Source organism: Vulpes lagopus, chromosome 6, assembly GCF_018345385.1.
Source record: "Vulpes lagopus strain Blue_001 chromosome 6, ASM1834538v1, whole genome shotgun sequence".
Lineage (NCBI taxonomy): Eukaryota > Metazoa > Chordata > Mammalia > Carnivora > Canidae > Vulpes > Vulpes lagopus.
The window spans coordinates 116,563,845-116,590,978 of NC_054829.1; the positions used below are offsets into that span (position 1 = coordinate 116,563,845).

The 27,134-nt window shown below is 37.1% G+C and overlaps 1 protein-coding gene across 2 annotated transcripts in view; it reads left to right on the plus strand.

Annotated features, from left to right (window-relative positions):
* The window catches only part of ADAD1 (adenosine deaminase domain containing 1), a 52,356-nt gene extending 25,428 nt beyond the window's left edge, over nt 1-26,928 (plus strand). For both annotated transcript variants that reach the window (XM_041759813.1, XM_041759814.1), the window contains exons 10-11: nt 11,714-11,846; nt 26,815-26,928. In XM_041759813.1, the coding sequence (XP_041615747.1) occupies nt 11,714-11,846; nt 26,815-26,928 (247 nt within the window). The remainder of the gene's footprint in view (nt 1-11,713; nt 11,847-26,814) is intronic.
* The last annotated feature ends 206 nt before the right edge of the window (nt 26,929-27,134 follow it).

Consider the following 27,134-nt stretch of genomic DNA (forward strand, 5'->3'; position numbering starts at 1 on the left):
ACAAATTACCTAGAAAACCTTCCAATCATCCTGAAAATCTACGAATTCGGCCTGAGATTTAAAGAGACCAGCTGGAATGCTACAGTGAGAAGAGTTCCCGCTTCTATCAAGGTAGGAAGACGGGAAAAAAGAAATAAAGAAACAAAAGGCCTCCGAGGAGGAGGGGCCCTGCGAGGAGCCGGGCTGAGGCTGGGGCGAGTGTCCCCAGGACAGGAGAGCCCCGTCCAGGAGGAGCAGGAGCTGCACCAACCTTCCCCGCGGAAAGGCCTCCCGGGGAATTGGAGCAGGATCCCCAGAAAGGCGGGGGTGCCCTCGGGCTCCCTGGGACAGTAACAGAGGAACTGCGCCCCGGGGAGATGCACTGAGCTCCCTAAGGGCTGCAGCGCGCACGGTGGGACCCGGAGCAGCTCGGAGGGGCTCAGGCGGAGGCTCCGCGGAGGGGGCTGCGGGGCTCCGGGAGCAGCTCAGCGTCGGCGGCGGCTCGGGCGGAGGAAGAAGCTCCCCGCAGAGGGGGCTGCGCGGCTCCGGGAACAGCTCGGAGGGGCTCGGGCGGTGGCTCCGCGGAGGGGACTGCGGGGCGGGAGCGCGAATCCAACAGCGCAGGCCCCGGAGCACAGGGCGTCGGGACACAGCCCAGATCCGGCCTCTCCCCGGGACAGGCAGAGGCCTGGAGGGCCCAGGACAGCGAGGACGCTCCTGCCTGGAGCTGAGGCAGATCAGCGGCCCCGCCCGGGAGCCCCCAGGCCCTGCAGACCGAGAGGCCCGGAGTTACTGCGGGGGCTGACTTCAGGGTCCCAGAGCTGCCCCCGCCACTGTGGCTTCCTCCTGGGGCCTCACGGGATGAACAACCCCCACTGAGCCCTGCACCAGGCAGGGGCAGAGCAGCTCCCCCAAGTGCTAACACCTGAGAATCAGCACAGCAGGCCCCTCCCCCAGAAGACCAGCGAGACGGACCAGTTCCAAGGGAAGTCAAGGGACTTAAAGTATACAGAATCAGAAGATACTCCCCCGTGGTTTTTTTTTTTTGGGGGGGGGGGTTTGGTTTGGTTTTGTGCTTTTTTTTCTTTCTTTCTTCTTGATTTCTGATTGCTTCCCCCACCCCACCCCCCCTTTTTTCTTTTTTCTCCTTTCTTTTTTCTCTTTTTCTTCTCTTTTTCCCTTTTTTCTTCTTCTTTCTCTTTTTTCTTTTTCTCTTTTCTTTCCTTCTCTCTCTTTCTCTCCTTTTCCCAATACAACTTGTTTTTGGCCACTCTGCACTGAGCAAAATCACTAGAAGGAAAACCTCACCTCAAAAAAAAGAATCAGAAACAGCCCTCTCTCCCACAGAGTTACAAAATATGGATTACACTTCAATGTCAGAAAGCCAATTCAGAAGCACTATTTTACAGCTACTGGTGGCTCTAGAAAAAACCATAAAGGACTCAAGAGACTTCATGACTGCAGAATTTAGATCCAATCAGGCAGAAATTAAAAATCAATTAAATGAGATGCAATCCAACCTAGAAGTCCTAACGACGAGGCTTAACGAGGTGGAAGAACAAATGAGTGACATAGAAGACAAGTTGATGGCAAAGAGGGAAACTGAGGAAAAAAGAGACAGGCAATTAAAAGAGCATGAGGATAGATTAAGGGAAATAAATGACAGCCTGAGGAAGAAAAACCTACGTTTAATTGGGGTTCCCGAGGGCGCCGAAAGGGACAGAGGGCCAGAATATGTATTTGAACAAATCCTAGATGAAAACTTTCCGAATCTGGGAAGGGAAACAGGCATTCAGATCCAGGAAATAGAGAGATCCCCCCCTAAAATCAACAAAAACCGTTCAACACCTCGACATTTAATAGTGAAGCTTGCAAATTCCAAAGATAAGGAGAAGATCCTTAAAGCAGCAAGAGAAAAAAAGTCCCTGACTTTTATGGGGAGGAATATCAGGGTAACAGCAGACCTCTCCACAGAGACCTGGCAGGCCAGAAAGGGCTGGCAGGATATATTCAGGGTCCTAAATGAAAAGAACATGCAACCAAGAATACTTTATCCAGCAAGGCTTTCATTCAAAATGGAAGGAGAGATAAAGAGCTTCCAAGACAGGCAGGAACTGAAAGAATATGTAACCTCCAAACCAGCTCTGCAAGAAATTTTAAGGGGGACTCTTAAAATTCCCCTTTAAGAAGAAGTTCAGTGGAACAATCCACAAAAACAAGGACTGAATAGATATGATGACACTAAACTCATATCTCTCAATAGTAACTCTGAACGTGAACGGGCTTAATGACCCCATCAAAAGGCGCAGGGTTTCAGACTGGATAAAAAAGCAGGACCCATCTATTTGCTGTCTACAAGAGACTCATTTTAGACAGAAGGACACCTACAACCTGAAAATAAAAGGTTGGAGAACCATTTACCATTCAAATGGTCCTCAAAAGAAAGCAGGGGTTGCCATCCTTATATCAGATAAATTAAAATTTACCCCGAAGACTGTAGTGAGAGATGAAGAGGGACACTATCTCATACTCAAAGGATCTATCCAACAAGAGGACTTAACAATCCTCAATATATATGCCCCAAATGTGGGAGCTGCCAAATATTTAAACCAATTAATAACCAAACTGAAGAAATACTTTGATAATAATACACTTATACTTGGTGACTTCAATCTAGCTCTCTCTATACTAGATAGGTCTTCTAAGCACAACATATCCAAAGAAACGAGAGCTTTAAATGATACACTGGGGATCCCTGGGTGGCGCAGCGGTTTGGCGCCTGCCTTTGGCCCGGGGCGCGATCCTGGAGACCCGGGATCGAATCCCACGTCGGGCTCCCGGTGCATGGAGCCTGCTTCTCCCTCCGCCTGTGTCTCTGCCTCTCTCTCTCTCTCTCTGTGACTATCATAAATAAATAAAAAATTAAAAAAAGAAAAATTAAATGATACACTGGACCAGATGGATTTCACAGATATCTACAGAACTTTACATCCAAACTCAACTGAATACACATTCTTCTCAAGTGCACATGGAACTTTCTCCAGAATAGACCACATAGTGGGTCACAAATCGGGTCTGAACCGATACCAAAAGATCGGGATAGTCCCCTGTATATTCTCAGACCATAATGCCTTGAAATTAGAACTTAATCACAACAAGAAGTTTGGAAGGACCACAAACACGTGGAGGTTAAGGACCATCCTGCTAAAAGATGAAAAAGTCAACCAGGAAATTAAGGAAGAATTAAAAAGATTCATGGAAACTAATGAGAATGAAGATACAACCGTTCAAAATCTTTGGGATGCAGCAAAAGCAGTCCTGAGGGGGAAATACATCGCAATACAAGCATCCATTCAAAAACTGGAAAGATCTCAAATTCAAAAGCTCACCTTACACATAAAGGAACTAGAGAAAAAGCAACAAATAGACCCCACCCCCAGCAGAAGAAGACAGTTAATTAAAATTCGAGCAGAACTCAATGATATCGAGACCAAAAGAACTGTGGAACAGATCAACAGAACCAGGAGTTGGTTCTTTGAAAGAATTAATAAGATAGATAAACCATTAGCCAACCTTATTAAAAAGAAGAGAGAGAAGACTCAAATTAATAAAATCATGAATGAGAAAGGAGAGATCACTACCAACACCAAGGAAATACAAACGATTTTAAGAACATATTATGAACAGCTGTACGCCAATAAATTAGGGAATCTAGAAGAAATGGACGCATTCCTGGAAAGCCACAAACTACCAAAACTGGAGCAGGAAGAAATAGAAAACCTGAACAGGCCAATAACCAGGGAGGAAATTGAAGCAGTCATCAAAAACCTCCCAAGACACAAGAGTCCAGGGCCAGATGGCTTCCCAGGGGAATTCTATCAAACGTTTAAAGAAGAAATCATACCTATTCTACTAAAGCTGTTTGGAAAGATAGAAAGAGATGGAGTACTTCCAAATTCATTCTATGAGGCCAGCATCACCTTAATTCCGAAACCAGACAAAGACCCCACCAAAAAGGAGAATTACAGACCAATATCCCTGATGAACATGGATGCAAAAATTCTCAACAAGATACTAGCCAATAGGATCCAACAACACATTAAGAAAATTATTCACCATGACCAAGTAGGATTTATCCCCGGGACACAAGGCTGCTTCAACACTCGTAAAACCATCAATGTGATTCACCATATCAGCAAGAGAAAAACCAAGAACCATATGATACTCTCATTAGATGCAGAGAAAGCATTTGACAAAATACAGCATCCATTCCTAATCAAAACCCTTCAGAGTGTTGGGATAGAGGGAACTTTCCTCGACATCTTAAAAGCCATTTACGAAAAGCCCACAGCAAATACCATTCTCAATGGGGAAGCACTGGGAGCCTTTCCCCTAAGATCAGGAACAAGACAGGGATGTCCACTCTCACCACTGCTGTTCAACATAGTTCTGGAAGTCCTCGCCTCAGCAATCAGACAACAAAAAGACATTAAAGGCGTTCAAATTGGCAAAGAAGAAGTCAAACTCTCCCTCTTCGCCGATGACATGATACTCTACATAGAAAACCCAAAAGCGGGATCCCTGGGTGGCGCAGCGGTTTGGCGCCTGCCTTTGGCCCGGGGCGCGATCCTGGAGACTCGGGATCGAATCCCACGTCGGGCTCCCGGTGCATGGAGCCTGCTTCTCCCTCTGCCTATGTCTCTGCTTCTCTCTCTCTCACTGTGTGCCTATCATAAAATAAATAAAATTAAAAAAAAATTAAAAAAAAAAAAAAAAAGAAAACCCAAAAGCCTCCACCCCAAGATTGCTAGAACTCATACAGCTATTTGGTAGCGTGGCAGGATACAAAATCAATGCCCAGAAATCAATGGCATTTCTATACACTAACAATGAGACTGAAGAAAGAGAAATTAAGGAGTCCATCCCATTTACAATTGCACCCAAAAGCATAAGATACCTAGGAATAAACCTAACCAAAGAGGTAAAAGATCTATACCCTAAAAACTATAGAACACTTCTGAAAGAAATTGAGGAAGACACAAAGAGATGGAAAAATATTCCATGCTCATGGATTGGCAGAATTAATATTGTAAAAATGTCAATGTTACCCAGGGCAATTTACACGTTTAATGCAATCCCTATCAAAATACCATGGACTTTCTTCAGAGAGTTAGAACAAATTATTTTAAGATTTGTGTGGAATCAGAAAAGACCCCGAATAGCCAGGGGAATTTTAAAAAAGAAAACCATATCTGGGGGCATCACAATGCCAGATTTCAGGTTGTACTACAAAGCTGTGGTCATCAAGACAGTGTGGTACTGGCACAAAAACAGACACATAGATCAGTGGAACAGAATAGAGAACCCAGAAGTGGACCCTGAAATGTATGGTCATCTAATATTCGATAAAGGAGGAAAGACTATCCATTGGAAGAAAGACAGCCTCTTCAATAAATGGTGCTGGGAAAATTGGACATCCACATGCAGAAGAATGAAACTGGACCACTCTCTTTCACCATACACAAAGATAAACTCAAAATGGATGAGAGATCTAAATGTGAGACAAGAGTCCATCAAAATCATAGAAGAGAACACAGGCAACACCCTCTTTGAGCTCGGCCACAGTAACTTCTTGCAAGATACATCCACAAAGGCAAAAGAAACAAAAGCAAAAATGAACTATTGGGACTTCATCAAGATAAGAAGCTTTTGCACAGCAAAGGATACAGTCAACAAAACTAAAAGACAACCTACAGAATGGGAGAAGATATTTGTAAATGACATATCAGATAAAGGGCTAGTTTCCCAGATCTATAAAGAACTTATGAAACTCAACACCAAAGAAACAAACAATCCAATCATGAAATGGGCAAAAGACATGAAGAGAAATCTCACAGAGGAAGACATGGACATGGCCAACATGCACATGAGAAAATGCTCTGCATCACTTGCCATCAGGGAAATACAAATCAAAACTACAATGAGATACCACCTCACACCAGTGAGAATGGGGAAAATTAACAAGGCAGGAAACAACAAATGTTGGAGAGGATGCGGAGAAAAGGGACCCCTCTTACACTGTTGGTGGGAATGTGAACTGGTGCAGCCACTCTGGAAAACTGTGTGGAGGTTCCTCAAAGAGTTAAAAATAGACCTGCCCTACGACCCAGCAATTGCACTGTTGGGGATTTACCCCAAAGATTCAGATGCAATGAAACGTCGGGACACCTGCACCCCGATGTTTCTAGCAGCAATGTCCACAATAGCCAAACTGTGGAAGGAGCCTCAGTGTCCATCGAAAGATGAATGGATAAAGAAGATGTGGTTTATGTATACAATGGAATATTACTCAGCCATTAGAAACGACAGATACCCACCATTTGCTTCAACGTGGATGGAACTGGAGGGTATTATGCTGAGTGAAATAAGTCAGTCGGAGAAGGACAAACAGTGTATGTTCTCATTCATTTGGGGAATATGAATAATAGTGAAAGGGAATATAAAGGAAGGGAAAAGAAATGTTGGGAAATATCAGGAAGGGAGACAGAACTTAAAGACTCCTAACTCGGGGAAACGAACTAGGGGTGGTGGAAGGGGAGGAGGGCGGGTGTTGGAGGGGAATGGGTGACGGGCACTGAGGTGGACACTTGTCGGGATGAGCACTGGGTGTTTTTCTGTATGTTGGTATATTGAACACCAATAAAAATTAATTAAAAAAATAAATAAAAATAAAAAAATAAAAATTCATTTTCTCTTACTGACTCTGAGTTTCTGGATCTAAGGCTAAGGATATGTGTTCTCATATATTATTCACATATACTTACATGTGAGAACTAATGTACTATGTTATACTGCCTTCTTAAAATAACCCTGATTACATGGTGCTGTTGCTCTTTGACAGATAAACTGCTTCAAGCTAGGTTTATTATTTTTCTTGATGTCACGCACAAATAATAATACAGCTGGGATTCTTATCTGGATATTATTTCCAAAGCCCTTGTCAATAACCATAATATGTTATGCCTTTTAGACATTTCTTTGTAATATTCCTGCCATTGATTAGCAAGTAAAACTACAGCTGCTCTTCTAGTGTATGCTCTTCTATGGTCACAACCATACATTTTTAATGAGATGATAATGTTAAAAATTAAACTGCTTTTTTGGTGAAAGATGGATTTAAGACCACATGCAAGCCAGTGTTACAATCAACTAGGCATACTATTGATTACTTCAACTAGTGTGAATTACACTGTTCTTGCTTTGAATCAGCACAAAGTAATATCACTGTTAACAGTGGACAAACTGTGCACATTAAAAAGTCTTTTACTGAAAACACAAAATACTAGCATAAATAAGCTGAAATGTAAAATGAGTTTAATTTATTATAGCTAAATACTTGCCAGGTGATTACAAGTAAAGAGAGCACATATGATCTAAATAGTAGATTACACTGTTGGTGGGAATGTGAACTCGGCCACATTCAGCTCCAAAGCACTACATAAAAGATACTATCATTGTAATGTGTAATTTACAAGGAAGAAAGAACCATTAACAGATATATGTGCAACAACATAGTATCATTATTCAAAAAAAAGAAGTTACAGGAGGAAAAATAGAAATCCAGTAGTAATTGAGACAGTAATTTACCTTTCAGTTCATGATCAAATGAACAAAACAATAAGCACAAGGATACAGTGGTTTTTAATAACAAAAAGGTAGATTTGATTAACTTATATAAAACTGCACTGTAAAAATATAAAACACACCTACTTTTGAGGAACCTATAGAATATTGAAAAAAAAAATGATCCTTTGTTATTCCACAAAGAAAATCTCAATTCTGAAAGTTAGAAGCAATGTGAGAACCTAGAACTGGACCCTCAATTCTATAGTCAGCTAATCTTCAACAAAAGCAGGAAAGATATTCAATGGAAAAACACTAATCAACGAATGGTGTTGGGAAAACTGGACCACATTTTACACTATACACAAAACTAAACTCTAAACGGATGAAAGACCTAAATGTGAGACAGGAATCCATCAAAAACCTAGAAAAAAACAAATGCAGTGACAGCTTTCACCTCAGCCGTGGCAGCTTTCTATTAGGCATGTCTCTAGAGGTGAAGAAAACAAGAGTAAAAATGAACTATTGGGACTTCATCGAGATAAAAAGCTTCTGCACAGCAAAGGAAACAACAAAACTAAAAGGCAACCTATGGAATGGAAGAAGATACTTGTAAATGTCTTATCAGATAAAAAGCTATAGTAGTATCCAAAATCTATAAAGAACTGAACAAACTCAATACCTAAAAACCAAAAAATCCAGTCAAGAAATGGACAGAAAACATGAAGTGTTATTTTTCCAAAGAAGACCTACACATGGCTAACAGCCACATGAAAAAATACTCAACAGCAGTCATCATCAGGGAAATAAAACCACAATGAGATACAACCTCATACTGGTCTGAATGCTAAAGGAAAAACTTAAGGAACAACAGACGTTGGTGAGGATGTGAAGAAAGGGGAACCCTCTTGCACTTTGGATAGGAATGCAGACTGGTGCAGCCACTCTGGAAAATAGTATGGAGGTTCCTCAAAAAGTTAAAAATGGAGCTACTCTATGACCCAGCAATTATACTACTAGGTATTTATCCAAAAAACACAAAAATAGTGATTCAGAGAGCCAGAGGCACCCCAGCGTTTGTAACAGCAATGTCCACAATGGCCAAAATATGGAAAGAACCCAGATGTCCATTGACTGATGAATGGATAAAGAAGTGGTATACACACACATATACACATAAAATGGAATATTACTCAGCCATCAAAAACAATGGAATCTTGCCACTAGCAACAGTGTGGATGGAACTAGAGGGTATTTGTTTTAAACTAGAGGGTATTATGCTAAGTGAAATAAATCAGAGAAAGACAAATACCATATGATTTCACTCATGTGGGATTTAAGAAAAAAAACAGCACAGAGGAAGGGAAAGAAAAACAAGATAAAAACAGGCAAACAAACTAAGGGTTGCTGGAGGGGAGGCAAGGGTAGATGGGAGAACTGGGTGATGGACATCAAGGAGGACACTTGATGTAATGAGCACTGGGTGTTCTATGCAACTGATGAGTCCCTAAACTCTACCCTGAAACTAATGTACACTGTATGCTAACTAGCTTGAATTTAAAGGTAGAAGTAATGTAGATAGTATTTTTGGTTGTGATACAGTAAATCTGTAAAAAACAAAATCAGTATACTAGGAGTTTCATTGGTGGGGGGAGTCTTCTAACTTTTGACTCAAAGAGGAAATATAAGGGATGCCTGGGGGTGCTCAGTGGTTAAGCATCTGCCTTCAACTCAGGGTGTGATCCTGGAGTCCCAGGATCAAGTCCCATGTTGGGCTACCTGCACGGAGCCTGCTTCTCCCTCCTCTATATCTCTGCCTCTCTCTGTGTCTCTAATGAATAAATAAATAAAAATCTTTTTTTTAAAAAAAGAGGAAATATAAAATGAAACAGCAGAATATTTGAGACAAGGATATTGAAAGCATTCAATATATTCTATATATATATAGTTCAGTATATCAGAACTTGTAGGATATACAGCTAAATGCAAAGCTGAATGGAAAAGACAGTACTTGAAATGCTTATATCAGGAAATAAGCAGAATGAAGAAATCAACAAAACTAGAAATGTAACTTAGAGCTAAATAATATAGGAAGTAGTCTTAGAAATCTGAGTCTGTGAAAAAATATCCCTAGCGAGTCTCTTGTTTAGTGAATTAAGGGAGTAATTAACAGAAACTGAAAATTAAAGGTTCATAAAAACTTCTCTCAAAAATGTAAATATTTTTTAAAAAATCCTGTGAAATGCATATATCTTTAGGAAAAATTATTTATATAACTGGTACAAAAGAGGGAAAAATCTCAACAATATTTTCATAAGAAAGTTAGTAAGGTACCCTGTTTGCAAAGAAAGAGCACCGTGCTGAGGTGGTTCAGGGGAATTTTAAACCTTTATAAATAGAAGAAATTTCCAGTGCTATCTAAGAAGATGGAAAACATTAAAATTCTTTTATGAAGCAGGTGTATCACTGCTACTTAAATCCGATAGAAGATTGCTGCCCTCCCTCCACAAAAGTTGTATATGAAGCTTTCTTTTATATCCAAACAAAATATTGCTAAATAAATTAGTAGGAATCAGGATGTAGTAGTATATTTAAAAATACATATTTTATACAACAATACCAATTAGTATTTTTTATAGGAGTGAGGATAGTAACATAATAGGAATAACAACAGGCTAGAAATAAATTCTTATTAAAATAGTCATATTGATTTAGGGACATAATATATTCATCCTATATAAATTCTAAGAAGGCATATAATATAGCTCTTTAGCTATTCTAGATAAAGATAATAAAAAAAGAATAGTTTGATATTTTTGTTAAGGATAAAATGTGTGTTTTATTAGTCAAAAGTATCATCATGGTTGATAATATCCAGAACAAGAAACGATTGTTTACTGTTATTGTTAATATTATACTTAAAGCATTTGGACAAGAGAAAGAAATGAAAGATTATAAAATATTGGAAGGAAGAAGGTAAAATTACCATTCTTTGCATATGGTATCATTTTATACCCTAAAAGCCCAGGAGAATCATTGAGAAAACTACAACCAAAGGTATCATGATGAAAATATTAACAAAGAGATAATTGATTTCATACATAAGAGCTTTTGTTAATTATTGCTGTGAATAAAACTACCTCAAAACTTAGTGATTTAAAAATAACCGTTTATTACTGCTCGAAGTTTTTAGGTCAACTAAGCTGGATATTGTGGAGCTCCCTCTTTCATCCAGGGTTAGCTCTAGGTCAACTGAAATTCAACTTGGCTGAACTTAGAAGGATGACATGGCTCTGGTCCACGTGTTGTCTCACCCTCTTGTAGACTGGTCCCAGCTGGTTCGCTGGGCAGAGATAGGATTCCCTAGAGAATGAGAACACAAACCTATAAGTCCCAGGCTCAGAACTGACACATCATCTATTCTGTTAACCAAAATAAGGCACAAAGCTAGCTCAAATTCAGGGAGATGGGAAATCAACCATAGTTATTGAGAGTAGAATCTGGAAAGTCACATAAAGAGTATGGAGACGGGAAATGAAGGATTTGAGAAATTTTTGTAAATACAAGAACAACGAATAAGATAAAGCAAAAAATTTCGTGGTCTATGGACCCACTTTTAATTAGAAACAAAAAATATATGCAAGGACATATACAGAAGGTCATGAGGGGGTGTATATATTCTTTTAGTGAGTTAAAATTTACATGTAGTAAAATGGGCTATATAGCTTCATGACTTTTGATATATATACACCTGTATTACTATTACTCCATTAAAATGCAGGACATTTTCATTATTCCAGAAAATATTTCTGTCCCTTTTTCCAGGCAGTTCTAGTACAGCTTTTAATTTGGATCAATATAGATTAATTTTGCTTCAAACAGTAAAATGTTCCAGTATCTGCTTTAATTTTTAATGCAACACTATAATTTAAACTGTAATAAAATTAGCTTCAGAAAGTAAATATTCAGAATGATTTTATGTAAAAATCTTTCACTATTTTCATTGTACATAATTGGAAAAAATATTTGTAGATTTTGTGTTGATTTTCATCTTTACAATTGTCAACATCCTTGAATAATGATTGTGAATGTTTCATTCTTTCTACTTTAGTTCCCCATTTAAAAGTGGTGTGTCAATGGCAAGTCGGCTTTGTAAAGCTGCAATGTTAAGTCGATTTAACCTGCTTGCCAAAGAAGCTAAAAAAGAAGATTTACTTGAGGCTAGTACATACCATGCAGCAAAGGTAAGTCCTTAAAGGAATGAAATTGATTGTAGAAATAAAATTTAAGAAAACAAAAATGTAATTTTATGATAATGAGACATAGGAGAAGTTGGTTGAAATAGTTCCTGAGTAGGCAGGGGCAGAGCAGCTCCCCCAAGTGCTAACACCTGAGAATCAGCACAGCAGGCCCCTCCCCCAGAGACCAAGGAGTCGGACCAGTTCCAAGGGAAGTCAAGGGACTTAAAGTATATGGAATCGGAAGATACTCCCCCGTGGTTTTTTTTGTTTTTGTTTTTGTTTTTGTTTTGTTTTGTGCTTTTTTTTCTTTCTTTCTTCTTGATTTCTGATTGCTTCCCCCACCCCACCCCACCCTTTTTTTTTCTTTTTTCTCCTTTCTTTCTTTTTCTTTCTTTTTCTTCTCTTTTTCCCCTTTTTTTTCTTCTTTCTCTTTTTTCTTTTTCTCTTTTCTTTCCTTCTCTCTTTCTCCTTTTCCCAATACAACTTGTTTTTGGCCACTCTGCACTGAGCAAAATCACTAGAAGGAAAACCTCACCTCAAAAAAAAAAGAATCAGAAACAGCCCTCTCTCCCACAGAGTTACAAAATATGGATTACACTTCAATGTCAGAAAGCCAATTCAGAAGCACTATTTTACAGCTACTGGTGGCTCTAGAAAAAACCATAAAGGACTCAAGAGACTTCATGACTGCAGAATTTAGATCCAATCAGGCAGAAATTAAAAATCAATTAAATGAGATGCAATCCAACCTAGAAGTCCTAACGACGAGGCTTAACGAGGTGGAAGAACAAATGAGTGACATAGAAGACAAGTTGATGGCAAAGAGGGAAACTGAGGAAAAAAGAGACAGGCAATTAAAAGAGCATGAGGATAGATTAAGGGAAATAAATGACAGCCTGAGGAAGAAAAACCTACGTTTAATTGGGGTTCCCGAGGGCGCCGAAAGGGACAGAGGGCCAGAATATGTATTTGAACAAATCCTAGCTGAAAACTTTCCGAATCTGGGAAGGGAAACAGGCATTCAGATCCAGGAAATAGAGAGATCCCCCCCTAAAATCAACAAAAACTGTTCAACACCTCGACATTTAATAGTGAAGCTTGCAAATTCCAAAGATAAGGAGAAGATCCTTAAAGCAGCAAGAGAAAAAAAGTCCCTGACTTTTATGGGGAGGAATATCAGGGTAACAGCAGACCTCTCCACAGAGACCTGGCAGGCCAGAAAGGGCTGGCAGGATATATTCAGGGTCCTAAATGAAAAGAACATGCAACCAAGAATACTTTATCCAGCAAGGCTTTCATTCAAAATGGAAGGAGAGATAAAGAGCTTCCAAGACAGGCAGGAACTGAAAGAATATGTAACCTCCAAACCAGCTCTGCAAGAAATTTTAAGGGGGACTCTTAAAATTCCCCTTTAAGAAGAAGTTCAGTGGAACAATCCACAAAAACAAGGACTGAATAGATATGATGACACTAAACTCATATCTCTCAATAGTAACTCTGAACGTGAACGGGCTTAATGACCCCATCAAAAGGCGCAGGGTTTCAGACTGGATAAAAAAGCAGGACCCATCTATTTGCTGTCTACAAGAGACTCATTTTAGACAGAAGGACACCTACAACCTGAAAATAAAAGGTTGGAGAACCATTTACCATTCAAATGGTCCTCAAAAGAAAGCAGGGGTTGCCATCCTTATATCAGATAAATTAAAATTTACCCCGAAGACTGTAGTGAGAGATGAAGAGGGACACTATCTCATACTCAAAGGATCTATCCAACAAGAGGACTTAACAATCCTCAATATATATGCCCCAAATGTGGGAGCTGCCAAATATTTAAACCAATTAATAACCAAACTGAAGAAATACTTTGATAATAATACACTTATACTTGGTGACTTCAATCTAGCTCTCTCTATACTAGATAGGTCTTCTAAGCACAACATATCCAAAGAAACGAGAGCTTTAAATGATACACTGGACCAGATGGATTTCACAGATATCTACAGAACTTTACATCCAAACTCAACTGAATACACATTCTTCTCAAGTGCACATGGAACTTTCTCCAGAATAGACCACATAGTGGGTCACAAATCGGGTCTGAACCGATACCAAAAGATCGGGATAGTCCCCTGTATATTCTCAGACCATAATGCCTTGAAATTAGAACTTAATCACAACAAGAAGTTTGGAAGGACCACAAACACGTGGAGGTTAAGGACCATCCTGCTAAAAGATGAAAAAGTCAACCAGGAAATTAAGGAAGAATTAAAAAGATTCATGGAAACTAATGAGAATGAAGATACAACCGTTCAAAATCTTTGGGATGCAGCAAAAGCAGTCCTGAGGGGGAAATACATCGCAATACAAGCATCCATTCAAAAACTGGAAAGATCTCAAATTCAAAAGCTCACCTTACACATAAAGGAACTAGAGAAAAAGCAACAAATAGACCCCACCCCCAGCAGAAGAAGACAGTTAATTAAAATTCGAGCAGAACTCAATGATATCGAGACCAAAAGAACTGTGGAACAGATCAACAGAACCAGGAGTTGGTTCTTTGAAAGAATTAATAAGATAGATAAACCATTAGCCAACCTTATTAAAAAGAAGAGAGAGAAGACTCAAATTAATAAAATCATGAATGAGAAAGGAGAGATCACTACCAACACCAAGGAAATACAAACGATTTTAAGAACATATTATGAACAGCTGTACGCCAATAAATTAGGAAATCTAGAAGAAATGGACGTATTCCTGGAAAGCCACAAACTACCAAAACTGGAGCAGGAAGAAATAGAAAACCTGAACAGGCCAATAACCAGGGAGGAAATTGAAGCAGTCATCAAAAACCTCCCAAGACACAAGAGTCCAGGGCCAGATGGCTTCCCAGGGGAATTCTATCAAACGTTTAAAGAAGAAATCATACCTATTCTACTAAAGCTGTTTGGAAAGAGAGAAAGAGATGGAGTACTTCCAAATTCATTCTATGAGGCCAGCATCACCTTAATTCCGAAACCAGACAAAGACCCCACCAAAAAGGAGAATTACAGACCAATATCCCTGATGAACATGGATGCAAAAATTCTCAACAAGATACTAGCCAATAGGATCCAACAACACATTAAGAAAATTATTCACCATGACCAAGTAGGATTTATCCCCGGGACACAAGGCTGCTTCAACACTCGTAAAACCATCAATGTGATTCACCATATCAGCAAGAGAAAAACCAAGAACCATATGATACTCTCATTAGATGCAGAGAAAGCATTTGACAAAATACAGCATCCATTCCTAATCAAAACCCTTCAGAGTGTTGGGATAGAGGGAACTTTCCTCGACATCTTAAAAGCCATTTACGAAAAGCCCACAGCAAATACCATTCTCAATGGGGAAGCACTGGGAGCCTTTCCCCTAAGATCAGGAACAAGACAGGGATGTCCACTCTCACCACTGCTGTTCAACATAGTTCTGGAAGTCCTCGCCTCAGCAATCAGACAACAAAAAGACATTAAAGGCATTCAAATTGGCAAAGAAGAAGTCAAACTCTCCCTCTTCGCCGATGACATGATACTCTACATAGAAAACCCAAAAGCCTCCACCCCAAGATTGCTAGAACTCATACAGCTATTTGGTAGCGTGGCAGGATACAAAATCAATGCCCAGAAATCAATGGCATTTCTATACACTAACAATGAGACTGAAGAAAGAGAAATTAAGGTGTCAATCCCATTTACAATTGCACCCAAAAGCATAAGCTACCTAGGAATAAACCTAACCAAAGAGGTAAAAGATCTATACCCTAAAAACTATAGAACACTTCTGAAAGAAATTGAGGAAGACACAAAGAGATGGAAAAATATTCCATGCTCATGGATTGGCAGAATTAATATTGTAAAAATGTCAATGTTACCCAGGGCAATTTACACGTTTAATGCAATCCCTATCAAAATACCATGGACTTTCTTCAGAGAGTTAGAACAAATTATTTTAAGATTTGTGTGGAATCAGAAAAGACCCCGAATAGCCAGGGGAATTTTAAAAAAGAAAACCATATCTGGGGGCATCACAATGCCAGATTTCAGGTTGTACTACAAAGCTGTGGTCATCAAGACAGTGTGGTACTGGCACAAAAACAGACACATAGATCAGTGGAACAGAATAGAGAACCCAGAAGTGGACCCTGAAATGTATGGTCATCTAATATTCGATAAAGGAGGAAAGACTATCCATTGGAAGAAAGACAGTCTCTTCAATAAATGGTGCTGGGAAAATTGGACATCCACATGCAGAAGAATGAAACTGGACCACTCTCTTTCACCATACACAAAGATAAACTCAAAATGGATGAGAGATCTAAATGTGAGACAAGAGTCCATCAAAATCATAGAAGAGAACACAGGCAACACCCTCTTTGAACTCGGCCACAGTAACTTCTTGCAAGATACATCCACAAAGGCAAAAGAAACAAAAGCAAAAATGAACTATTGGGACTTCATCAAGATAAGAAGCTTTTGCACAGCAAAGGATACAGTCAACAAAACTAAAAGACAACCTACAGAATGGGAGAAGATATTTGCAAATGACATATCAGATAAAGGGCTAGTTTCCCAAATCTATAAAGAACTTATTAAACTCAACACCAAAGAAACAAACAATCCAATCATGAAATGGGCAAAAGACATGAAGAGAAATCTCACAGAGGAAGACATGGACATGGCCAACATGCACATGAGAAAATGCTCTGCATCACTTGCCATCAGGGAAATACAAATCAAAACTACAATGAGATACCTCTTCACACCAGTGAGAATGGGAAAAATTAACAAGGCAGGAAACCACAAATGTTGGAGAGGATGCGGAGAAAAGGGACCCCTCTTACACTGTTGGTGGGAATGTGAACTGGTGCAGCCACTCTGGAAAACTGTGTGGAGGTTCCTCAAAGAGTTAAAAATAGACCTGCCCTACGACCCAGCAATTGCACTGTTGGGGATTTACCCCAAAGATTCAGATGCAATGAAACGTCGGGACACCTGCACCCCGATGTTTCTATCAGCAATGGCCACAATAGCCAAACTGTGGAAGGAGCCTCGGTGTCCATCAAAAGATGAATGGATAAAGAAGATGTGGTTTATGTATACAATGGAATATTACTCAGCCATTAGAAACGACAAATACCCACCATTTGCTTCAACGTGGATGGAACTGGAGGGTATTATGCTGAGTGAAATAAGTCAATCGGAGAAGGACAGTGTATGTTCTCATTCATTTGGGGAATATGAATAATAGTGAAAGGGAATATAAAGGAAGGGAAAAGAAATGTTGGGAAATATCAGGAAGGGAGACAGAACTTAAAGACTCCTAACTCGGGGAAACGAACTAGGGGTGGTGGAAGGGGAGGAGGGCGGGTGTTGGAGGGGAATGGGTGACGGGCACTGAGGTGGACACTTGACGGGATGAGCACTGGGTGTTTTTCTGTATGTTGGTAAATTGAACACCAATAAAAATTAATTAAAAAAATAGTTCCTGAATATATGGTATTGCCATGTTCTGATAGAATTATTTTTTATTTGAGATTACATATGTAAATGAGTGTTGCCACTTAAAGTAGCCACCTTAGTAATGTATATACTTATTTTGATGATACTGATCAAAACCTGTTTTCATACCCAGAGGGAAAAAAATGGTAATAAAATTTCCTCTTGTATATATTAACTCTGCTAACTGTAGAAGTTCAGTATTCTAAAATAATACATTAAGATATTCATATAAATTAATTATCCCATTAAAGTTGTGGAACTGCTATAATATCAGCAGGAGTTGAACCTGATTAAGTAGATGGTGTACATAGCTTTTTTCTCTCTTGAATGATATTTTTTTTAGTATTATAAACATAATGTATGTTTAGAGAATTTGGCAATCTTTTTAAATAGGAAAAATACTACTAGTAATCCTTCTATTCAAATTATGACACTCTTAATCTTCTAAGCATGTTATTTCAGTTTCTGTTTATGTGTGGCATGCATATATATATGTATTTTTGTATATCTTAAAATATTAATATACTAAATGTGTTTTTTAATCTTTTTCATTTGGCATATTCTGACATGAACCATGTTATCATGATAGCATTGTTTCTGATAACTTAAACTCATTTTCAGTTAATAATACAGTATCATATGAAACTCTTAATTTCAACAATATGTTAATGCTTAGACTTTATAATCTGTTATATATAATATAATTGAAACAATTATATTAACCACAGGTTTTTGGGTATGTACACACATATTTAAGTATAAAAACTTATGTAGGCAATTTCTGGCTCTTTGGTGGCATGAAGAAGTTGTAGATCATGTTTAGAAAAGCAAGTATAAAAACTGGACAGAATTGTCAAAAAAAAAAAAAAAACACCTACCACTCTGGAAATTGAAGACAGAAAACATTGAGAAGTGTATATTGTTGAAAAAGTGCTTGAGCTTTGGATAAGAACAAAAGGAGTTTGTGATGCCTCACCAAGGCTGTTCCTGTTTCTCCCTCCTCTCTGGTAGTTTGAATGGCAAAAACTATAGTTTTTACTAGAGTGAGGATGCCACTGGAAATAGATTTGCTGCTTAAGAGTGGACTTACTTGGGGTAGAGCATAAGAATTTGAAGCTTTGTCAGCTAAAAATGCCAATCCTAGTAGGAAACAAAGGGAAAAAATAATAATTTTGCTGGCCCAAGGTTGAAGTCCTGGGTGGGGCAAGTGATGTACCAACTAGTAACTTAAGTAGATTGTAAAAATGAAAGAGCCACCCAAGTGCCGAGAAAAATTCTCTATATATCATTGGCTGAATGAGAGCCTTCACTCATGCAAGGAAGACCGAACTCAGTAAAGAGTGAAACAGTAAAAGAGAACTGACTGCAACTATAAATCCTGTAGTCCCTCTTTATCCAGAGGGGATACTTCCAAGAACCCCAGTGGATGCCTGAACCACAGATATTACTGAATCCCATATACTGTTGTTTTCTTATACATACATACCTATGATAAAGTTTGATATAAATTAGGCACAAGAGATTAACAACAGTAATATTAAATAGAACAATTACAACAGTGTATTATAATAAAAGTTATATGGACTCTTTCTCAGAATACCTTATTGTACTGTACTTTGTTGTGATAATGTTAAATGATAAAATGCTTATTTGCTAAGATGAAGTGAGATGAATAATACAGGCATTGTGACTTAGTGGGACATAGTGTGAGGCTACTAACCTCCTGATACATCAGGAGGAGGATCATCTACTTCCTGACTGTGATTGGCCGTGGGTAACTGAAATCAGGGAAGAACGATGGATAAGGTGGGGGGACTATGTACACAACTCCCCCCACCCTGCACATACACAATTTGATGAGACGGTAGCTGCCTAATAAGTTTAAGGTGTTTGAACAGTGTCTACTTAAATCATTATTATTAAACTATGCAGATACAGGGTAACCATTAGGAAACCAGGCTAAAGTATAAAAATAATAGAAAAACTGGAAGAGAGAACAGTAGCTTCATACCATGGAGAAAACCGATCTTAACAATTTAAGCAAGCTAAATTAAAAAACAAAAAAACTTCAGAAAAATCATATCCAGAGTTTCTACAATATATTGTCTAAAAAAGTTTAAGATTCAACCCAAAATTATGGGATATGTAAAAAACAGGACAGTGAAACCTATACTCAGGAAAAAATAACAGTCAGTAGAAACTGGTTCTGCGTAGGTCCAAATGTTGAAGATATCTAAGACTTCAAAGCAGCTATTATAAATAAGTTCAGAGGATGAAAGGAAAATATAGATGTGTATCAATAAGTAGGCAATCTCAATAGAGAAATAGAAACTACCAAAAAAATTCTAGAACTGAAACAGTAAAGGTGAAAAATTCTTTAGATGTGCTGAATAGCACATTTGAGATGGCAGATATAAATAAAAGAATTTTGAAGATACATCAGTAGAAATTATTTTAAAGACAAAATGAAAACAGATTGAAGAAAAATAAACAGAGCTTCAGAGATTTGTGGAACAGTATTAAGTGCACCAACATGTCTGCACTAGGAATCTCAGATGGAAAGGAAAGAGGAAAACAGGAAAAATATATGAAGAGATAATGACCAGAAAAATCCCCCAACTAGATGAAAAACATTAACATATTCAAGAAACCCAGCAAATCCTCAAGGAAAAAACATTTGAAAAGATCCATACCTGCTAGATCTATTAGTCATAGAAAGACAAACACCATATGATTTCACTGATACATGGAGTTTAAGAAACAAATGAACAAATTAAAAGACTCTAAACTATAGAGAACAAACCGGTGGTTGCCAGAGGAGAGGTGGTTGGGGAAATCAGTGAAATAGGGGAAGAACATTAGGGTACATTTACTGTGATGAGCAGTGAGTAGTGTATAGAATTATTGAATCGTATTGCATACCCAAAGTTAATATAACACTGTATGTTAACATAATGGAATTTTTAAAATTTTTTCAAAAGATCCATACCTAGATATGTCAGGTATGGTTGATTTCTCTTAGCAACAATGGAGGCCAATGTAAAATAGCCCAAACAGTCTTGAATAAGAAGAATAAAGTTGGGCAGTTCACACTTCCTGGTTTCAAAGCTTATCACAGAGCCACAATAATCAGGACACTGTAATACGACATAAGAATAAACCGATAGATCAATAGGATACAATTGATAGTTAAGAAATAAACCATAGTATTTATAGTCGATTGATTTTTTTTAACAAGAGTACCAGATAATTCAGTGGGGGGAAAAATAGTTTTTTCATCAATTAGTCTTGGGACAACTTGATATCCATGACCTCATACCATGTACAAAAGTTAACTCAAAATAGATGATAGACCTTATATAAGAAAACTATAAAACTCTCAGGAGGAAACACAGAAGAAGATATATGTATTTTTAAGTTAGAGAAAGGTTTATTAGATCTGATACCAACAGTACTATCCATAAGAAAAAAAATAGTATTTTAGACTTTATAACAGTAACAACTTTTGCACTTCAAAAATTAAGAAAACGAAAAGGCAAGCTATATAACTAGGAGAAAATATTTGCAAATCACACATCTGGTAAGGGACTTATACCTAGAATATACAAAAACTCTTGCAACTCAGTAATAGATACATGACCCATTTTAAAAAATTACCAAAGAATTTGAATAGCCATTTCTATAAAGAAAGTGACTAAACCAATAAGAATATTAAAAGACATTCAACATCATTAGTCATTAGGAAAATACAAATAAAAATCAATGATTTACTACTTTATACATACTAGGATATATCAATAATAAAAGAGATATTAAGTGTTGGCAAGTATGTAAAGAAATCAGAACCATCACACATTGCTGGTAGGAATGTAAAATGATATGGCTTCTTTGGGAAACAACAGTTCCTCAAAAACTTAAATATAGAGGGAGGGGTGCCTGGGTGGCTCAGTTGGAAGAGCATGTGGCTTTTGATCTTGGGGTTGTTTGAGCCCCACACTGGATGTAGAGATTACTAAAAATTTTAAAAAACAATATTAAAGAAGTAATAGACTTAGAGTATAACCCAGGAATTCCACTTATAGGTATATGCATTAAAACATAAATTAAAAACATATTCACACCAAACTTGTACATGAATGTTCATAGCAGCTGTATTCATAATACACAAAAGGTGGAAACAACCCAGATATTTATCAGCCAATGAATGGTTAAATAAAATGTGTCATATCTCTTTAATCTTCCATAAAAGAGAATGAGGTATTGATACAGCATGGATTACCTACAGCATGGATCTACCTTGAAAACATTAAGTGAAGGAAGCCAGACACAAAAGCCCACAGATAATATGATTTCATTAATACGAAATGTCCAGAATAGACAAATTCATAGAGACAGAAAGTAGATGAGTGGTGTCCAGGTACTGGGGGAAGGAGAGAATGAGGACTGACTGCTAATAGGTATAGGATTCACTTTTGGAGTGATGAAAATTTTCTGAAATTAGGGGTGATGGTTGTATAAGTTTGTGAATATACTAAAGACCATTTATTTTGTATACTTTAAAAAGGAACTTGATGACATGTGAATTATATCTTAACAAAGTTGTTAGAAAAGCATGCAGTAAAATGTGTTTATGGATTGGAAGAACACATACTGTTAAAATGTCTATATTACCCAAAGCAATCAACACATTTAATGCAATCCCTATCAAAATACCACCAGTTCACAGAGCTGGAATAAATAATTTGAAAATTTGTGTGGAACCACAAAAGACCTCAAATAACCAAAGCAGTCTTGAAAAAGAAGAAGCTGGAAGCATCACAATTCCAGACTTGAAGTTGTAGTCACCAAGACAGTATGGGTACTGGCACAAAAACAGATACTTGACTAATGGAAGAGAATAGAAAACCCAGAAAAGGTCAGCTAATCTTCAACAAAGCAGGAAAGATTATCCAAAGGAAAAAGTCTTTTGAACAAATAGTGTTGGGAAAACTGGACCAGTTTTTTACACCATACACAAAAATAAATTCAAAATGAATGAGAGATCTAAATGTGAGACAGGAAACCATCAGATTCCTAGAGGAGAACATACAGACAGTACCCTCTGTGTTGCATTGGTCATAGCAACTTCCTACTAAACACATCTCCAGAGGCAAGGGAAATAGAAGCAAAAATGAACTTCTGGGACTTCATCAAGGTAAAGAGTGCAAAGTATACGAGACAGTCAACCAAAAGGCAGCAGAGAAGATATTTGCAAATGACAAATATAAAGGGTAAATACATGAAATACATAAAGAACGTATCAAACTCAGCACCCAGAAACCCAAAAAGTCCAGTCAAAAAATGGTGAGAAGACAGCAATAGACAGTTTTCCAAAGAAGACATCCAGATGGCAAGCAGATACATGAAAAAAATGCTCAACATCATTCATCATCAGGGTAATCCAAATCAAAACCATAGTGAGATACCACCTCACACCTATCAGAATGGCTAAAAGTAACAACATAGGAAACAACATGTTGGCGAGGATGTGGAGAATGGGGAACCTTCTTGCACTGTTGGTAGGAATGAAAACTGATGCAGCCACTAGGGAAAACAGTACGGAGGTTCCTAAAATAGTTAAAAATAGAACTACCCTACTATTCAGCAGTTGCACTACTGGTATTTACTCAAAGGATCAAAAGTACTGATTCAAAGGAGCACGTGTACCCAGATGTTTATAGTAGCATTATCAATAATAACCAAATTATGGAAAGAGCCAAATGCTCATTGACTGATGAATAGAAAAAGATGTGTGTGTATGTATAATGGATATATGTTACATATATTAATATGATGGAATATTACTCAGCCATCAAAAAGAATGAGAACTTGCCATTTGCAACAACATGGATGGAGCTAGAGTATATTATACTAAGCAAAATAAGAGAAAGAAATACCATATTATTTCACTCGTGGAATTTAAGAAACAAAAGAACATAGGGGAAGAGAAAAATAGAGAAACAAACCATAAAAGACTTTTAACTACAGAAAACAAACTGCTGAGGGTTGCTGGATGGGAGGTGGGTGGAGGGGGCTAAACGGGTGATGGGTACTAAGGAAAGCACTTGTTGTGTTGAGTACTGGGTGTTATGAGTGATGAATTACTAAATTCTACTGAAGCCAGTATTACATGATAACTAGAATTTAAATAAAAAATGTAAGAAAAAAATATGTTTAAAGTGCTGAAAAACCTGTCAGCCAAGAATTCTATAGCAAGATAATTCTTAAAAGCAAAATAAAAAAATTCCCAGGCAGACAAAAATTGAGAAAATTTGTTGTAGGCAAAACTTCCCTAAAAGGAATTCCGGGGCAGCCCCGGTGCCGCAGCAGTTTAGCACTGCCTTCAGACCAGGGTGTGATCCTGGAGACCCGGGATCAAGTCCCACATCGGGCTCCCTGCAAAAATAAAAAAATAAAAAAAAGGAATTCCGAAGGAGGTCCTTAAAGTTTGGAAGAAATTAGACCACTGATACATAAATCTGCAGGAATCTACAGGAAGGAAAGAATACTGAAAATGGTAATCATAGAAGCAAATATAAAAAGGGTGTGTTTCCTCTGATTTTCTTTTAAAAGTGGAATTTCTTTAAAACAATTTTAACTGAATTACTGATTTTGTAGGAAAGGTAGATGGAATATAAACAGCAATAGTATAATAAGGACAGAGAAATAAATCAGTACTAGAACAAATTTAACTGTATTTTACCAGATTAAGTTCATATGAATCTGAAATAGAATACGAAGACATATTATAATTCCTAAAGTAACCGTGAAGAAAATAACTGGAAAACTACAGGCAGAATATTGGCACACTAATTAAAATGATGTAATAAAATGCATTTTAAAAAGACTAGTAGAAGGCAGTAAAAAGGAAGTAGAGAAATAAAAGACATGGGCCTTCAAAAATAGTGAAATGGCAGACATGAACCCACTATATCTGTAATCACATTAGATTCTATTAGACTAAATGCTCCAGAGAAAAGGCAGAGAATATCAGATTGGGTTAAAAAAAAATAAAGCAAGATCCAACTATATGCCATCTGCAGGAAACATGAAATTCAAAAACACAGATTGAAAGTAAAAGGCTGAAAGAAACATACCATGCAAACAGTAGCGATAAAGAGAGCTGAAGTGTTTACATTAACATCAAACACATTAAGATGAGAAATATGAGACAAAGAACAGCATTTTATACTGGTAAAAAGGCTAATACATTGGAACATATAACAAATATCATAGTTATATATAATTAAATAGTAATTGCATGTGTTAGTAACAACAGAACCCCAAAATACATAAGCCAAAACTGACACAATTGAAAGGTAAAATAGATCATTGACAATTATTGTAGGAGGTTTTAATAGTCTTGTCTCAGCAGTTGATAACATAACTAGACAAAATAAGATTATAGAAAAACAGTGCCAACTAAACTGGCCTGTCAGCAACACTACATCACAGCATAATATAAATTATTTTCAGGTACACATGGAATATCTTCCAGTATAAACAATATAGCAAGTCTCTATAAGTTTGAGAGGATTAAAATCAGACATACGTTCTTAACCACTATGGAATTAAATTAAAAATCAATAACGAAATGAAATCTGGGAATTTACCTGTTTAAGAATTAAACAGCATAACTTCTGAATAACCCATGAGTCAAAGAAGAAATTATAAGAAAATTTAAAAAGATCTACAACTGAATGAAAATACAATATTAAAATCTGTGGAATCAAAGGCATGGTTAGAAAAAAAAAGCTTTAGTCACTTACATTAGGAAGAAGAGAATTGTAAAATCAGTTATTTGAACTTCTACCTTGAGATGTTAGAAGAGCAAATTAAATGTAGGAGAGAGGGAATAATAGAAAATAGTATGGAATTCAGTGAAATAGAAAGCAAAAAAATCAATGAAATAAAAGTATTCATTGAAAAAAAACATCGATAATCCTTTAACTGATAAATTGGAGATAACACAAGTGATCAAAATTTGGAATGAAAGAAGGATCATCACCACATATCTCAAGAGCTAAAATAATTATAAAGGAATAATATGAACAGTGTTTTGCCAAAAAATTAGACCTGTTAAATGAACACATTCCTAGAAAAATCTAAAACCTGACTAAAGAAAATACATAAATTGAACTAAAGTAGTTTAATTATTAAGATTCTCTTCCTAAAAATAGAGACAAACCAGAAACAGACTGGGTTAAAAAATTAAATAAAACGAAGATCCAACTATGTGCCATCTGCAGGAAACATAAAATTCAAAAACAGAACAAACTGATGGTTATCACAGGGGTTGGGGTATGAGTTAAACAAATAGATGAGGATTGTCTCTGAGTACCAAGTGATGTATGGAATTGTTGAATTGCTATATTGTACACTTGAAACTAATATAACACTATATGTTACCTGGAATTAAAATCTAAAAACTTACTCTTTTCCTAAAGAAAAGCAGAGTGCAGATATAGCCTTACTGGTGCATTCTATCAAATTTATATGCAGAAAAAACCCCCAAATTCTACAGAAACTCTCCCATAAAATAGAAAACATTTCCAGCTTCTTTTATGAGGTCCCTATAATCCTGTAGTTTACAGCAGCATTATTCATAATAGCCAAAAACTGCAAACATTCAATTGTTCATCAGTTGATGAATGCGTAAACAATGTGATAAATCCATATGATGGAATACTAATCAGCAGTAAAATGGAACAAACTACAAATACATGAAACAATGTGAATGAATCTGAAAACATTCTGCTAACTCAGAGAAACTTGACACAGAAGAGTTTGTATTGTGTTCATCAATATTTATGAAATTTCTAGAAAAAGCAGAACTCTAAAGACCGTAGATTCATGGTTGAGTTGTATCTAGGAATACAGATTGGAAGGCAAATGGGCACAGTGGAACTTATTTGCAGGTGATAGAATTGTTTTACAACTTGACTGTGGTATGATTGCATACCTTTATAAATATACTAACAATCATCAAACTGTATACTGTGAGTGCATATATGGTATGTAATTATACTTCAGAGCTTTTTAAAAAGTTCATCTATATGTTCATTCATAAAAAGTGAAATCAAAATTGTGATGGTGGTTATCTATAGTTTGGGGATTACAGGCAGTTTTTATTTTCTTCATTAGATTTTCTCTGCTTTTCAAGTTTTCTGTAATGAGTATGACTATTTTTAAAAAATGTTGGAAACAAATTGTCTTTAAGGAATGTCAGAAAACAAAATGGTTAGTTTCAAAAATAATAAGAAAAATAGGAATTCAAAAATATTTTCATTAATTTTTAAAATGTCAGACTAAAGAAGATTAGGGCTACTTAACTTTTCATAAGCCAAATTCTGCCTATATTCTATAATTCATTTTTTTTCTTTCTATAGTGTATGTCTGGATCCTATCAAGAAGCTAAAACTTTGTTGAAATCCTACTTGCAGCAGCATGGCTATGGCTCCTGGATTGTGAAATCTCCCTGTATAGAACAATTTAGTATGTGATTTAGGCAATCCATTGTCATATTAAAAATCTTTTATTTTTTGGTGTCTTTGACTAGTAAATATGTTTTAAAATTTTTGGTGGTTTTCAGCTTTCAGAACAGTCTTGCAACAGCAGTGTCCAGATATTGCTGAAAATAATAATTTGCATTGAAATGTTGGTTTTTTTTTCTTTTTGGAAAAATTATTACCTGAGTCATTATGCAGCA